Consider the following 17,842-nt stretch of genomic DNA (forward strand, 5'->3'; position numbering starts at 1 on the left):
AGAACAAAACCATGTCCAGCTTGGTGGTTTAGGATATGAGATGCACACGGCAGTGCCTTTGAGAAATGCTTGAGTGCACATTTGTGAAGCAGGTACAGAGACACAGCAGACATAAGAGTTACAGCCTTGGCAACACTGCCAATATACAGATTCCTGTCTGGATAGGCATTTTTTAAGCCCCCGTTGAGAACAAAGGAAGAATCACCATTTCTTAAAATCCTCCCCAGTCTCTTCCTCAAATGCAAATCAGAGGTGTGCTGCCCTCTGCTCAAGGACTCTGGTTAGAGAAACGCCACAAACCTCAGACTATCCCAATATTCCACTTCACGAGCCTGCAAAAAAGGGACACGAAGACACAGGGACGCTTTTTACGTGCAATAAGCAAGAATCAGGTCAAAGTACAGCCCTTGGACTTGCGAAACAAGCCTTTCCACGATACACCAATCAGCAGGAATGGGTGAGAATCCTCCGCTGCTCTCGCCTTCCCCGGCCTAGCCCCAAAATCATAACTCAAAGAAAGGCAAGTCCTTGCATGTTGCCTGTTTCAGACAGGTTTCAGAAATAATCACAAGTGGTGAGACTGCCAAACCAAGCTAGATTTTGATGTGAAAGGAGAAATCTGAGAGCTACCCTGCCTGCTTAACGCTGAAGAGAAACAAAGCTGTTGAACAAGCCACAATGAGAGAAAGTGAGCTATCCACAAAAGTTCAAATTTTTATTACTTGCCAGTGCTCCAGTGGTTCCCCTCTCTGAAAGGAAGTGACCTCACTCCACTCGTGGATTCAGTGAACTAAAATTTTATACTGACTGGGGAAGAGGAAGTGCTCCTGCAGCTGGTGACATCTGCAACCTCTCCTCCAGCACATGGCTTGGCACATCTCCTCCAGCACATGGTCCATTATCTGGAATAAACATGAGTAGAGCTCCCAAGCCCAGCACAGACTGGTGCTTCTCTTACATGGTGTATATGCATCACGCTCCTTGGCTCGTGGTTTGGAGACTCGGGTGATTAAAAATAATCACCAGTCTGTCCAACTGTGGGAGCTGCCTGAGCTGCATATTCTGCCTGAATGCAGGAAGTAATGTATAACTGAGACAATGCAAAAGAGCCTGCAAAAAACATGCCTTGGAGCTCTTCAGTGGTGTTTCAGTTCAATGGGAAGAAGGAAAGCCTGAATGAAATGGAGCAGGCAATATTTATGCATCCCATTCTAGTGAGTGAACGCATCACTCAAGTCAGGGTGCATTCAGAGTCCCACTACAAACCTTTGGAGTCAATGTGCAAACTCGGATTAAATCCCAGGTGTTCTGAAACAGTGGTACATGGCTATCCCAGAGCCTGTTTAAAAGCTCCCCCTTTATCCAAGCCAAGTCTGGATCAAAGCATAGTCAGCATTTGCAGGTCTGCTGTAACATGGCTCGCACACACTCTTGTCATGCTTTACAGAGTAGAAGGTCAATACATAATTTATCTACTACACACATTTGTAAAGCAGTAATTACACAATGAATTTAAATGACCTGTTAAAGGCCACAAAACAAGTTGGTGGCTAAGCCAAGATAATTGCAGTTACCTCTGAGTAATTCGCTATCAGAGCACGTAACACGTTACTGAACTAATTTTGCCTAGTGAAAAAAAGGACTATAGCTTATGAAACCATGGCAATTCACTCACATCTTCTGGTTTACTAATCAAGCTTACAGAATGAAAGATGCTGATCTCTCATTATTCATACCATTAATTTAATTGAAAACTAGTTACCGACCCTTCCAGTAACAGTCAGACATGGGCAGGCACATTAAGTACTAACAGTTAAAATACAGATTTGACTCCACACACAAATATGTACCAGTTTAGCTACTAGCACAGAGCCTCACCAGACACTTTTCAAGCAGCAGTTCTCACAGGGCTATAACGACTCTTACTCCTACATGTCAAAGAATTTTTTTTACTGATAAAGACTGTGTATGTGAGCTAACTATCCATGCCCTTTCCATGAAAAAACCCAAACAAGACAAAGTGTTCAAGCCCACAGCCATTCTGGAGCAGAGATAAGCCAGAAGCAGTAGTTGTAAAATATGAATAATGGCACCGACCTCCATAGTACAGCATTTAGTATTTCTTCACTGTAGTTTATACATATATCTCTCTATCTATCTATCAGTGAGATCACAGTTGCTGTTTAGAATAGGGAAGCATGTACAGAGAAAGAATTTAATTTTCATAAATACTAAAACCACCCTAACTCTGAGGGGCAATGCTGCAGAGAGATGCTATTTGAAAAACTGAGTTACGTTACAACTACAGGGCCATTAACACAAATTGGACAATAATAAGAGGAAAACTAAACATTGTAAATCTAATCTCCAACTCAGCATGACTTTGAGACCAGTAACAGGCTCCTACATCACACCTTGTCTCTGTGGATCTGCTTATAATCCAAGCACAAGCCTAGATTGCAACACATATGGAGTCACATTCATGTAGATATTGTGGATTTATCACAAAAGCAGGCAAAGCTAAGAGTTTGCAGCATAGGTGAGAAACTTCATATCACCACTGTCACCCAAAGAGGATCCTCCAAATACAAGCTGCAGACCCTGAAATGCTCTATCTCCCAAAAGGCAGAGCTGAATTTAACCAAACTGCACATGGTTTTCACACAGCTTTTCAATGCCTTGAACTTACTGAGAGGAGATTTGGTGTTCCTCTGCTCTTCCATACATTGTATAAAATGGCAGGCTGCTTCTACCAATTTCTTACAATCACAGTGGCCTCTTGCTTTCTGGAACATGCAAGTCTGATTTTTTAAAAAAGGAATTTTGAACTCAAAGCAGGAAGAAATAAACCCTGACTGTGTGTAACCCTCACAGCATGCTGCCAACCAACATTTTCCCTTAAAGCTGTACAACAGCATTCAAAACACATCCACACACAGCCCCTCCTGGAGATAAAATACCTAGCTGAGAAAACAGTGAGCACATTTCTCCCCAGGAGCAAGCAGGAATCTTGCTTTGCAAAGCTGCTGAGGGTGGCAGGTTTGGTTTTGTTTAACTAAAGCTCATTCCCTCTCTAGGTGCTGCACTTTGCAGAGGGAAAATAAATAGGCTGGAAAAAACCCCAGAAGCTTGCAGGGGAGAACCTGCAGGGAAGCAAGTTGCAGTGTAAACAGGGAGGCAGAGCAGGTCTGGGGGTCAGGAGGGCAGGGCTGGATCTGGGAGTGCAGGTACAGCCCCTGCCCCGCACCAGGGTGGAGGCAGGAAAAGGGGGCCAGGAGCCACTTTCCAAAAAGGAAATTTCACCCTGCCCAGGATTTCCAAACTGCAATAATTTTCCATGGGCCAATCAGGGAGGAGCAAGGCAAACTCACCAAATTAGGAAAGTAAATACTAGAAGGGGGAGAAGAAGGAGGAGGAGGAGGAGGAGGAGGAGGAGGAGGAGAACCCAGCTCATGCAACCACCTCCCAAAGCCAGCGATGCGAGAGGAGCGCAGGTCCCACGCTGAGCCCTCATCAGCCCTCGCAGACCTGCCCTTGGGAAGGAAGAGAGGACATTGTGCCAGACTCACCCACCACTGTGAACTCACCAAGAAAGCAGCAGAGAGCTGCCCTGAAAGCCAGATGGCCAGAATGCATAGCTACTTTGTTCTCAAAGAGCCTTCCCTTTCTCGGGCAGAAACACCCAAATGACTTTGCAAAGCCTGGCTCACAGGGCTGAGCTGCGAGTCCCTGCTGGGGGAGAGGGGGAGGTTGAAAGGGCTGAGCAGGGATGTTTACAAACGTGTCAGCCCCTCCTCTGTAAGAGGAACTCGGAAACGAAAGGGGTTTGGCAAGCGAAACCTCAGATGTCTTTTGAGGTTTTCTGAAGACTTGGCTGGATTAGCTTCTGCTTGAGACAAACGGATGCAACCATTAATCATCCTTAGTAAACACTGCATTAGGGGCCGAGCACAATTCAACACTACCATTTCCACTTTCTCCTTGTGCAAAAGAAACATTCTGAGGGAATCAAATAGCAGTTGCAGACATATGCCGGAGTCAAAAGATACAGCCTCTGTTAGTAACACAAACCACACTGAGCTGCTTTGCACAAGATGACTGAATGGAAACTCAGTACCATATGTTGGCAAAGGAACCATCCCCCTCCCCTCCCAGCAACAAGCTTCATCTAAAAAGAGAAGGTTAAATATAAACTAAAAGCAGTGCCTGAACAGAGGGCTAAAACCACAGCTACCTCCAGCCCCCTCTTTCTAGAATATCAGCACTGTACATCTGCGCAGCTCTGCAAGACCCGTGGAAAAACCCAAACAACCAAGAGCCTCCAGATCTATGCAAAACCAAACTGGCTTCATTGTGACACTGAAGTCATTCTCAGCCACCTATATTTGCATACTATTCACTGAATTAGTGGTAACTGTCAGGAGAGATTTGTGTACTTTACCTTTTTACAAATGTACAGACATGAAAACAACCCAAAGGCTATTGCTATTACCAGGCTCACTCCTGCTATTCTGATGCCCATCTGTTTTAAAATTCTAATACATCATCCTATACCATGAGTCTCCTTTACTTTATAAAACTTATTATACTTCAAGTAACAGATGTGACATTAAAAGATTTCACTGAAACTCTGTAACATCAATTCTTTGCTGAGAAGGAAAGAAAATATTCCAGATAGTAACTTCATGTTCAGGTTATTTGTACTGCACATCCACAATCAGATCATGTACAAAACAGGATACTGGCACAGATGCACATTCAGATTGCTACAGCCCCTCAGCACATGGTCAGCATCCTACCCCCATTTCCTTCCATTCCCAGGAAACCACATGCCAATGGCCACCCTTGTCTCTAACTTCAGATAAAGCAGCACCACCCAGCAACAACAGAATATTACTGAGATAAAAATAAAACAGGCAGCCCTAAGATAGAAAGTATTTGCCTGCTTTCTTTTTTCCATGCATATAGGTAGCTCTCAATAAATATTTCTAATTCCACTTCCAAAGATAGACTAGTAACTCTATAGCTATGAAACTACAGATATCAGACTACTTTATGTTTCCCCTTGAGCCCCTTGAGCTCTTAAACACAACCCTTGTGCCCTTCTTCCAGGGCAGTTTTTAGCAGTCTCCCATAATTTTGAACATCAGATATTTAACTAGTTATTTTTAATGGGGCATTTCTTGCACCAAGGATACCAAACAAAACAGGGCTGACAGACTGATGTCAGAGAACACACTGTGGATAATTAACAACTTACCTGATAGTGCCTGTGGGGGATGGGAGGGGACTGACCACGCTCCGGAGATCCGGCTCCGGGATGTGGATCTTCAGAGGTGATATTTGAGGGTAAAGTGGCCGAGGGGGAGGCGATGAGGTTTCCTCTTTTACTTCCTCTTTATGGTATAAAGATGTGAACTGGATCTTTATAACCGTGCTGGGGAATCGGAAAGTACATCTGGAAAGGAAAGAAAGGGAAAAGTCCGTTTTACACGTGAGACCGAACGTATTTAAGGGGGTTTGTATGCAATTGGTGAATCATTCATTAATTCAAACTCCACCACTCTCTATAGCATCTTTCTGCTCAGCATCCTGGGCAGAATTACTGATCATTCATAAAGTCCTGTAAATGTATCACAGTGAGTCATGGATCACCCAGTGATTAGATGCAAGCAGAAGGTTTGGGTAAGTTTGGCGATGTCCCCAAGGCCACCTATTCAATCAGTGACTAAGCAAGATGCAGACCTGTAATGACAAACTCTTGGGTTCCTGCGACGTATCGAGGACTAGGATTTGCCTTGCACACATCTCAGGAAGATCCAAGTTACCAGAAAGTATGAAACCACAAGCAACAGGGAGCAAAACAGCTATAAAGTCCAGACAGATCAACAAACAGCCTCCAGGTAAGACCAGAGAGCACTATTTAAAGACTTGCATCTATATAATGTATAATTAACACCCATCTCTGCATATGATGCTAAAAAAGGATCATCTAGCAGGTTTCAGATTAAAATACATTCATTTAGAAGTGCTTCCCTTTAGACAACATGGGTAACAGCTAGCAGGGTCAGAACAGGGCCCCTGCAAGCCTACAGGGCCTCATTTCTTCTCTAAGTAACACTTCTTTCCAACTGTTATTTTAGGAAAAAAATAACAATATATCTACAAGTGCAGCCTTCAGGAGTTGCTGGGAAATTCAAAAGAAAATAAGCATTGACATTTTCCATATCTGAGCAGCAAGCTTTCTAATTTGCAGTGTCTACAATAAGCACAGGGCTGTGAGAGCGAGTGTTCTGAAATTCTTGTTATCACACTTTAATTAGACAATCATATGCAATCAATACAAGCTTTCCAGGGATCATTTCACTGATACTGAGGTTCAAGGAAATAAAAACCAGGTTTCACCGTGGGAAAGGCCAGGAGAGCACAGTAATTGTGCTGGATTCCAGCATCCTGCCTATAGAAGGAAATGAACGGACTTGGGTGGTGTTGTTCTAGCACTGTAAGTGCTGGTGTGGGCTGAACAGAATTCCTTTAACCACTGCATTATCGAATCCTACCAGGTAACAGAATAAGGTGACAAGGAAGTAAATCTGTTTTTGTGACCATCTTATCTTAATGCTGTTATTGATAGAAATGCAGCTCTGAAACACACTCTCTTGCTCTTGGTTCTTTGGCACAAGCTGGTTGTGCTGTAAGGTAATGCTCAAAATTATCATTCAGGCATGGGAAGCTCATTCCCATCTCCCACCTCATCTCTCAAATGAGCTGGCTCAGCATTCAGTGGTTCACAATGGCTCTGCTAGTACAGCAGGAGTTTGCACTGCATTTAATTCACTTCAGAGGTCCTGCCACCTGCACTCATTAATGCATTAAATAAAAACATCATTGCTGGCAATGCAGCCTAATTGTGTTTATCTAACCCTTCTAAACAGGCTTCCCTGCAGACTCAATAGGAAGGCACAATTCAAAGCAGCAGTGTCCGTGCCTTGCAGTGTCTGCCAGCAGCAGGTACCACCCTACTGAGATGAACCTGAAACAAGGATGTTGAACCATTGCTCTGGATTTTAAGCTTCACACTGGTACATGGCTTAGCTTAGAGAAAAAAAAGCTGAAAGTACATACATTTGCAATGAGCATCTCATGGACTGAGGCTCAAAACCAGTGTGAGCAAAGCTGCATCATTTCTCAAGTCCTTATCGGGGAAAAGCTGAGATTTCTTTCACGGAGCGATGGAATTCTCTGCTATAACACCAACTGCTCAGCATTTTTCAACATCTGAGTCAAGGACAAATCAGTCTCTGTTCAGCAGTATTCAGTGCAGTCCTAACTTGCTGCTGATCAACAGGCCTGGCTGCATAGAGCCCTGAGGCAGTTTTGCAGCACTGCTGAGGCCAGAAGATCCCCCACTGCTCCTTCACACCAGAATGGAGCTCTATCCTACTGCCACTTAAGTCTTCCTTTTCAGAAGGACCCAGTAATGCAAGATCCATATCTGCCAAACTGCTCCCAAGTGATGGTAAAATAACTCCCCAGCTCAGTACTACTACACTTACTGATGCTGTAACAATGTTGGATAAAAGGTGATACCTGCACCGTGTGAGAGGCAGCCCCATCATTCTGTGAGTACAGGCAAATCTTAAGAAAATCTCTTATTTTTCCAAAATCATGAGTCGACCTGAAGTTTGAAGTCTAAACTAGCCCAGTGCTGAAAAGGCCCATCTAACACTGCTTTTCCCTGCGAGCCTCCCCAGACTGTCCAATCCAGCCACGTGACTTACCCGCAATCTCAGACTGGAACCAGGGACGAGAAACAGAGGCTGGGCTGACTACACAAGCAAACAATTTGTTGGCTGCTGTGATTTTGTTTTCAGACAGACAGTCCCAGTCCACTGAAGCAGAACCCAGGACACAGAACTGGCTTTCACAGACTATGCTAACCTAGCACGTACATGGCCATTTTGTAAGGAACCAGTCCCAGAAAAACCAGAGACTGGATTTATGCAGCGGTGCTCACAGCTGCAGAAGGCTCCTGCAGCCAGGTCTGAGCTGGCTTCAGTATTGACACTGCCTGTAAAGCCAAGCTGGGGGGAATCTATCCGAATTTATGCTTTCCCTGCTGTAAAAACCTGAGACCCAAGAAATGGAAATGCAATGCAAAGCAGATTGTAAATTCCTGCGGAACCCCTCCCTTCCCTCAGGGGTGAGAAGGTGCCTGGGATTAAGGTTATTGTTCCAGTCTCTATCACAACCACCACAGTAATGCAAACAAGGACATCAGCACAGCCCAAGACACTGCTTCAAACCAGCACACAGGGACTAGTGCTGGGGAACTGTGTCAGGGAGAAATCAGAAGACCATGATTTTGGAATCATCTTGTCACAGGAAGCGAACTTTTCATTACACTGAACCTGAATGCAGTTTTAATGAGCTTTTCTAATTGTTCCCTTAATTAACCTCTTTCCAACCAAGAGGATAAACTCAAATTGTATCAGGTAGTCCTATTTAGGAGTGAGACACATTAGCACAGGATTTAAGCTTATGAGAATCATGCCTCTACAGAAGATAAGCAGGACAAGACAGACAGCCCAAGCAGAACTGAGCATGCATTCCTTAGGATTACTGTATATATTTCAGGTTATTTAAAATGAGTTCTACTATTTGATTCATGTTGCATGATTTCTATCAAAGATGCAATAGCAATTACTACTACTACATTTCCATCATGAGAAAAAGATCAATCTGCAAGCACAGATTAGACTCAACATAAAAAGCATAATGAAGTTAACTGGTATTTCCAAGGGTGCCCAAGAGGCAACTCTTTTAAGCACCTCTGAAATTTCCAGCTGATTAGAGGGATGAATTAATGGTCTGCAAAATCTCTTGGTCTTGTTACAGGCAGGAAGCAGCCTACTTGAGTTCCAGATCTGCTGAGTTTTACTCGATAACCTGCTACAGACAAGTACATCCTGCAATCAATCCCTGGCCATACAAACCATATGTACTGTACTCAGAGTTTCCCTTGTGGGAAAGGATTCCAATTTCTCTAGTATGCCTTGCAAGACAGTGAAAATAGAAAGCTTTTCTTTTTTTTTTTAGTTTGTGTTAAAATTAAAACCACACAAAGACCCTCCCCAACCTCCATAAACTGCATAGAAACAATTCTTGCCTTCTTAGATTACAGGGCAGGGGAGAGTCATAGAAAATGGATTGTTGGCTTCCTGCTGCATGTTGGAGTGCACAGACTCCACAGCACTGGCAGAATGCATGCTATATATACACTGGAGACAAGGAGAAGAGAGGGAGTGCACATACCACGCATGGTTACAGTCATGTAAAAGATGTTGCTAGAATTTTGTTTGTTTGTTTTAAACAAGACAGATTTTCCAAAAGTTTCCTGGACGAGCTCCTCCCCCTGACAACACAGCTCCCATGCTATTAGGCATCCTTCATGTGGTGAACCAGTGACAGTGACCACAAGCATTTCATCTACATAAAGTCTGAAAATAAAGCACTAAGAAACACTAGACTTTACATAAACAGTCACCCTAAAGCAGACTTTGGGAAAGATGGTTAAGGAAAAACCCAACAGAATGACTCCATACCCTGCATGGCTCTATAAAAAGCAGACCTTCTCCTCCTCCTCAAAGCACCTTTTAGTCACAAATGCAAAGGAAAGGGAGATGCATTTACCAAAATATAGTACCAGGTTTAATAGAAGCTATTACAGTCACTGATTTCTTTGTTAGAGTACCCCGAGTGCTGTTAACACCAAATAACTTCTGCTAAGATCTGCTGCGTGACAGCAAGAAAAGGCTATTTAAAGATTTTAAAAGGAAATAGGAGGAAACTGTGCTGGATTTATGCTTTTACATTTACACTGTGGAAAAGCACAGCGACAAAAAGGAGAAGACAAATCACGAGAAAGCCAAGGTGAAACATATATAAAATGTATATATAAAACGTGAAATGATATTTATATATTATGTAATATATATATCTAAACATAATATAGTATGTTATGTTATATATAAACATCATTCCAGTTCATCATGCAAAAGGGAATAACCAGAAAAGTGAGCTGGAATAGTGTTACACATGCGCTGTCATCAGCAAGTCAATACCAACTTTGTCTACTTTATCTTGCCATAATTTATGAAATCCTGTTATTCTTGAATGTTGTGGGTATAATTGCACCAGCAGCATCTGTGCTACAGTGCTGAGATGCAGGTTGAGCGAGAAACATTGTAGGAGGAGCTTTGTTAAAAATAACACTTCTTGCAATTTGAATCAGAACGGTACCACAGGCCCCGGGTTTCATTCAAGAGACCTGGTTAAGCATGATCGTCTCCCCTGGCTGCAACTGCCACTTTTTCTTTTTAAACATGCAGATCCTGTAACCACAGCACTGACTCTCAGTATCTACCCCTTTCCCTCCACCACTCTGACTTTGTATCAGCCACAGTGTGGCAGCAGGACCAGGGCAGTGATTGTCCCCCTGTACGTGGCACTGGTGAGGTCACACCTTGAATCCTGTGTCCAGTCCCGGACCACTCAATTCAGGAAGGACATTGAGGGGCTGGAGCATGTCCAGAGAAGGGCAACGGAGCTGGGGAAGGGTCTGGAGCACAAATCTGATGAGGGGCAGCTGAGGGGGTTCAGCCTGGAGAAAAGGAGGCTCAGGGGGGACCTTCTCCTTCTCCGCAACTCCCAGACAGGAAAGTGGAGCCAGGGGAGGGTCAGGCTCTGCTCCCTAGTAACAAACAACAGGATAAGAAGAAACAGCCTCAGGTTGTGCCAGAGGAGGTTTAAGTTGGATTTTAGGAACAATTTCTTCACCTAAAGGGTTCTCAAGCACTGGCACAGCTGCCCAGGGCAGTGGTGGAGTCACCATCCCTGGAGGGATTTAAAAGCCATTGGAGACACAGTTTAGTGGAGGATTGGCAGTGCTGGGTTAATGGTTGGACTCAGTGATCTTAAAGGTCCTATCCAACCTAACAATTCTGTGATGTGAGGGGACAGTAGTCCAACTCCTAAAGATGAGGCAGTTATCTCTATAATCAGTAAATTGGATTCAGCAGAAGTGGCCAGCCAGAGCTCTAATCACAGCAGCACATGTCATGATGAAACAGAACTAGCTAAAGTTTGACCAAGAATGCCCACAAAAACCCTTCTAAAGAGACAAAATTCCAAACAAGCCCCACAAAACAGTTGTTTCTCTGTCCCCTGTAACTTCTCTGAAAACCATTTGTTTTGTGCCAACTACACATAGTTCACCCAAAAGATTATGGTATTATTTCCAGGCACAAAAGTCCAAAATCATGTTGGGTTTCTCAGCACAAGTGAGAATTTGGTGTCAGTCATCTTTGTCAGGCTATTACCATTACCAGCTATTTCAAGGCACCTGACGTGATTCTACCAGAGGGCAAGATGGATACTTCTCCCCCTTTTATGTGTATCATAAATACCAAAATTTCAGGCCATGCTCAGTGTGCAGGTGCTGTTCAGAGCAGTCATTACAGACAAATGCCCCATTACCTCCCGGAACCAATTTTCTTCACCTTCTGTAACCAGCTAAGGGAAGAACCACAAACCAGCACCTATGAAAATCATAAATCCACTCCCTATTTGGAGAATCCTTTGAAGAAGTCGGAAAGGAGGTGCCTTGGACAACATAAAAGACTCACTGGGAAAGTTTAAGCACCGGTGCACTGAAAATGAAACTAAATTGGTTAGAAAAAGATACGAGTTTGCTTCACTTAACTAAACATCTAAGCCCTGAAGGTCTGCCCGTGGAGAGATAAGCAAACTGAGACAAGAACTACCTGAGATTCACATTTCTTCAAAAACAAGGCTCTGAGAATTGCTGTGACCACTGCAAAACAGCTGAGCTGGGAACATTTATTGACTAAGACTTGTTGCTTTGTGATGCTGCTCTCTGCCCAAGGACAGCAACTTCATCTTTTCTACAGCAAACCTCCCTGCATCACCCAGCACAAAACAAAATGCTTCAACTGCAAAGGATTTAGAAGGATTTCTCCTGTTTCAGCAACCAAAATAACCAAATCAGTGTTCTTCATCCTCACAAAAATAAACTTGACCCTTACACCCTGACGGGAATAATCATCAGAAATATTGTGTTCAAAATGATTATTTTGCTGGAACTGAGCTGTCCAAAGCAGTAAGGTGGGCAAAATCATGAGTGACAAAATCACCTTTCAATCACAAGTGAATTAAAATGAATATTAGTTGGAATGAATGTCATAAAACCATACAACAAAGCTGTCTGAGCCGCCACCGGAGATTAGGTATTATTCACCCCTCCTTTGTAATAAAATAATAATAATAAAATCATCCAACATTTCCTGTTCCACTCCCTACCCCAGAATTTTTTTCCCCTAAATAGCACTTTGTAAGCAATACCAGCAAGAAACCAGTTATATCATCCACTTGGCTAGTGCTATCTGCATTCCAAACGAGAAAGTTAATTGCACTGAGACTACAGAAAGAGTTCTGGAGGAACGAAGACAAATACATTTTATTCTCTGAAGTCTAAATTCGTATTACAAAACAGGCATGTCCCTATCACCATGGCAATTTAAAAGTCATTATAACGCTTTTCTTTACACATCTTTTTAGGCTAGGGGACACAGGCAGTGTAACTGGCATGGCTTTAAGAGTGCTTGGTTCATTTTGGAGGTTACTGCAGTATAAAAGTAAAAATTTTTCAGCATTTGCTATTTCCCTTTCAATTGCTCTATTGCTCTGATGAGTTTGAACTCAGAAATTCTATTGAAGACCTACCCATAAAGTCCTTTATCAAACACACAGAGAAATACCTGTGACATGGTGATCAGTAAAATAATTTGTTGCATTTGTGGAGAGATAAACAAAGGGTCTGTAAGTAAATGGTGAAGTCCAGAAACCACATTTGTTCTTCCTGTAATGAATCAACTCAATCTGAAGACAAGCAAGGCAAGCACGTTGCCAGACAGCAGCAGGACAAGGAAATAAACTGCAGAGCTCCCAAAAAAATGCCTCTGGTATTATCCACTATTGTTCAGTCAGAGGATAAGCTAGAAAAATGACCACCACTTGTAGTCAAACTGTCAGTTTGTAACAAAACGGAGGGAAAACTAGATTTTAAAAGTACTGAGATCATCTGCAAATAAAGGAGTACAGTCCTCTTTGTCACTGCTGAAATGACAGAAAACCCACTGAAATGTTTGGTCATTATTTTGTAAGCCACCCCATGAGTTTAGAGCTGGGGGACTGGTTCCCAAACTCACAGTTACCCTGAGCTCACAAATCACTTGCCTTGTGTGCTTTGTAACACACTCACTGTATTTTATATATTCTGTCATGCTTAACACTGCAGATACACAAAGAGTATCTGTCAGCCAGGACTGAACCAAAACTGTCTGTGTGTGTATGGGAGTGAGCTCAGGTTTGAAATAATTAGTTGAATTCAAAAGACAGTGGTCTTACTTCTACTTAATGAATTTTAATTTTCATCTGTTGGGAACTTTTTCCAGAAAAAGTTCCAGCAACTATTTCCATTGTGCTGTAAGACCAGAAGCACAAGCAGCTCAATGACAGTGTCCTGCAGCCCTGGCATTATCCACTCCTCAGGCATCATCCCTCTACTAGAGCTGATGTAAACCTGGGTTTAGTAAAGACAGACTTACACTGAAGTAACCAGGAATTCCTCACAGCCAATCCAATGGAATTATTATTGACTACCCTGTAATTCCAGATCACTGGAAGGATTTTCTGTCCTTCCCCTGAAATGCATCTGAGTTAGCTGGAAATCCTCCTCTTTCCATGGTCACCCTGGACTTGCTGGGATGAGTAACAGGGCAACCAGGTAAAATTCTGTGTCTCACATGGATGGCCCACTGCTTTCCTCTGCCTTAAAAATAATCTCCCCAAAGAGATATCAGTTGTGACACTCAACTTCATGCAGATTTATTTTAACACAATCTAAATCCAGTTCTCTGCTGCAAGAGGCATTTCCTTTACTCCACCACCATGCCTTCCCCTCAGCCTTTTCCACTCAGTATCACCCTTATGCCATCAGTACCATCCAAACCCCTGCACAGCGAGGCAAAACCATGTACCTGAAATAATTATTTATTTCTTTTTTTGCTGGGATTAAGTTGCCAGGCAGATCAGACCCTCCAGCTTGCCTTCCACATGACAATACCAACACAGAGGAGCTGGAGGTAAAAGTATCAAGCAGTGGAAGGAAAGGAAGTACCAGCAAAAATGTTGCAGATTTATAACAGATTATTAAAAAAACAGAGCATGTAACCACAGACTCAGATGTAAGCATCACATGATCCAAACACTGCATTCTCCTTTCAGAAAACAAACTGAAATTCATTCATTTTGAGAAAAGCTCTGGTCTTTATCAGGCAAATCACATCAGCCACATGCTGATACTCTCAGGCTGGAAATTTTCAGAACTTCCTGAATCAGAGAAGTCACAAATTTTTTTTTTATTCAGCCTAATTATTTCAAACCCAAAGTCACTCAGCTGTGTGCAAGAGGACCAAACAAAGACCAGAAATGTTTTCTGCATTCCAGCAAGTGCTTCCAGTGGCCTGGTACCCATGGTAATTCTGCCATGGCAATCCTCCCATGGCAACCAGCAGGTCACATCTGCAGGAGTGGGTTTGTGGTCGTCTCAGATGGGACACACAGGCTCTGAATGCTGCAAAATCAATGCTTTGTAGTACCTTTGTGCTCCCAGAGTTTATTCACTGAATGGCCTTGAGAAAGCAAGAGCAGTGAGATGGCTGAACAAGGACAATTGCTTCAGAAAAATTCAAAATTGCCATTTATTTGTCACAGGCAAGACCCTCATGCTCCCTGTTAGTGTTCAGAACTGTACACACGATAAAGGATTTTTTTTCCCCTTAATAAGAAGGGACCACAGGTTACCCTGGGATTTGCCTAACACTGCACATCACCATGTTTAAAATGAGGGTTCCAACACAGCCAGACAAGATTTCAGATGGGCAAAGAGCGTGTGCAGGCAAGTGTATCTATTTAAAACAAATACTACCAGCAGCATCAGGCAAAACCACAACTTATGAATACCTATGTGTCTTAAAAGCACCAAGTAAATTAGCTGTAATGAATGTTTCTATTGAGCACAGTTGCACAGGGCTTCAAGGTTCCATCAAGGTTCAAACACAGAGAGACACTTCCACGCACAGGCAGATTTTCAAGTAGGTATTTTAGCAAATTCCTTTGAAGACAGCAATGTTCACAGCAAAGTTGGGCCAAACTCTGGGATTCTTCTCCCTGCCAGCACCAGGCACACACAGATGTGCACAAAAAATATTTGTGTTCCTGCAGTCTCTGCAGACATCCCACCTCACAGAGCTGGGAAAACAGCGAGCTCTCGGCCACTGCCCATCCCGGGAAAAGGCTGCCAGTGAACCTGAGCCAAGCAGGTGGTGGAGGGGGAAGAGTATAAACACCCCCAGGCTGATCAGGAAGGCTAAAAAGGAAAAGAGATACCAGAAACCCAGCCCAAAGAACTTCAAAATGCTGGTTTGGTTCATGTATGTCTTCTTCAAAAGTGCACAGGAGAAGATGAACATTTGGATTTTAGGCTCCAACAACTGGATGTTGAAAGCAAAACCTTCACCATGCTGTGAAACTTCAACAATCATTTTATTCTACACATCTTCTCCACAATTTCTTATCTTTCTTAGCAAACCTTTTAATTGCTGTCACAGAGCAGGCTGATAAATTGAGGCAAACCACTGAAAGCACAGTTAATTTTTCATACAAGTGAGAACGTTCAAGGCTGTTTCACACCGTGGAATTAGCAGTGAAGAATAGAGAGCTGTATTTTTATTTTTACATTCTTGACATCTCTTTAATGATGTTCTGATTTTACTCTTTGAAAATTATTTGTGACATCAAGCACAGTTTCACTTCCAGATTCTCCCCTTTGAGTAAGGGGAGTGCACAGTGCAAAGAAAGGAAAAAAACCCAAACCAGGACAGATATTATTGTAGTTGTCATTTTTTCAGCATAATGAAATACCACAGCAAGGTCAGGGAATAAATTCATGGAGTATCAAAATAGCATTTTGTAGAAGAACAGGAAAGAAATTGCCAAAACTGCTGAGAAGGGTGTTTCAACCAGCTAGTGGGGAGCCAGCAGGAATAGCAGGAGGCTCCCTCTGAAGTTGCCACCCTGCCTGGGAAATTACCATTATTGACAGGTCTTCTCCCAGCTTTGCAGGATGGGTTTTATATTAATCCTGCTCAGTCCAACACCAAATCCCTCACTAGCAGAAGCTGCTCCAATCTCTTCCAGAAAGCCATCAGAGTGCAAAGGGCCAGGAATGTGCAATTTAAAAAGTGACCTTTCTGAAACTTTTGCAGCAGAAACCAGGGTAAGGTAGCTAGGAGTGTCATTCTAGTCAGTGCAATGCCTGCAAAATGCTGAAGGATATTCTCACCAGCTATTTACAAACCCAATACCTGACTAGGGATTAATTCACTTATCTATTTAAAACGTTAAAAATTCCAAGTATAAAAACTTACATTGATATTAATCCAGAAAAATCCTGACAGTTATTTCCAGACAAATGATAAGGAAGATGATCTCAGAAACCAAGCCTTGGTATAATCAAAAGAATATAATTAATAGGCTTTTATAACAAATACCATTAAGGGAGAGTTTTGGTACTTCAATCAGGGTCTCTTTTAAGCCCATCACAATGACCAGCTTTTAAACACTAATGGCCAGAAAACATGGTCGTCATTGGTGGGCACAGAGAAACAAAGAGGTGGTGCTGTAACTGTACCTCACTCAGCTTCACATTTCAAAACACTGGAGTCAGCTTCAAAATATGCCATTCACTCCAAACCAGGAGTGCTGGGCACAGGGCTCCCTATCAGAAGACAAATTCCTCCTCCCTTCCCAAGTGCTCCTATTCCTTCCCACACCAGCACGGTGCAGTTGAGCAGCACGTAGGGCACATTTCATGGAGCACAGCCAGGCTGGAGCATCGCAAGATCTAACTCAGGTCTGCCAAAGTGTGAAATGCATGAGCCTGGAAGGTCTTACCTACACCCACAAAGATCAGATGTGATTTTACGTCACTATAAATTAATTTGCAGCATCAGTGACATCTACCTTTTAATCAATACTGGGTGGGGGTTTTGTTTGAGTTTTTTATTAAAGGCTCCCAAGGGCAAATTCTGGCCCCACTTCTACCACACCATTACAGAAGCTGCTCTGTTCCTGTCTTGTCCTTACTATAAACAACTTCATGTCTCAGAGCACAGCTGAGTTACAGTGAGGCTTTTTTTTTGTGTGTCATATGGAAAGCCACATCTTCACCCAGCACCACTCTGCCAGTCAGTTCAAGTCTATCTCACTTATCCTGCCCTTCAGCACAGTGACAGTGCTGAAAAGCCCTGCAGTTGCATTCCCAGAGATGTTAACAGACGTGCAGAGAACATTTACTAAGATGTCCTTAAAGGCTAAAATTAGCTATAAAGCTGCTGTTTATTTTGAAGCTTGGGAACAGGGAGGTGTTTTATGTGTCAGAACGAGTGGCCTGACATCAAAAACCAGGTAGGAAAGTTTGCCACCGAAGGAGTGGGCTGACACAGAGAGCAACGATGCTTTTATTGAAATGAGGTTGGCTGTCAGCACCAGAAAGTTTTGCTATCAGCACTGCAGATGCCTGATACCATCTGTAACACACAGCAAGCCTATTATGTTATTTTGTTGCGTGTGTGGTTGTATACATAAAAATAACAGAGTTAAGAGACTCTGTATAACACACAACAGCCTGTGTACCACG

General features: G+C 42.9%; 1 protein-coding gene across 1 annotated transcript in view; it reads right to left on the reverse strand.

Annotated features, from left to right (window-relative positions):
- FOXK1 (forkhead box K1) overlaps nucleotides 1-17,842 on the reverse strand; it is a 55,529-nt gene that overhangs the window by 23,589 nt on the left and 14,098 nt on the right. The window contains exon 2 of the mRNA XM_051782565.1: nucleotides 5,261-5,458. Within this exon, the coding sequence (XP_051638525.1) occupies nucleotides 5,261-5,458 (198 nt within the window). The remainder of the gene's footprint in view (nucleotides 1-5,260; nucleotides 5,459-17,842) is intronic.

Source organism: Manacus candei, unplaced genomic scaffold (genome assembly GCF_025592945.1).
Source record: "Manacus candei isolate 608988 ecotype Guabito, Panama unplaced genomic scaffold, ASM2559294v1 h1tg000002l, whole genome shotgun sequence".
Lineage (NCBI taxonomy): Eukaryota > Metazoa > Chordata > Aves > Passeriformes > Pipridae > Manacus > Manacus candei.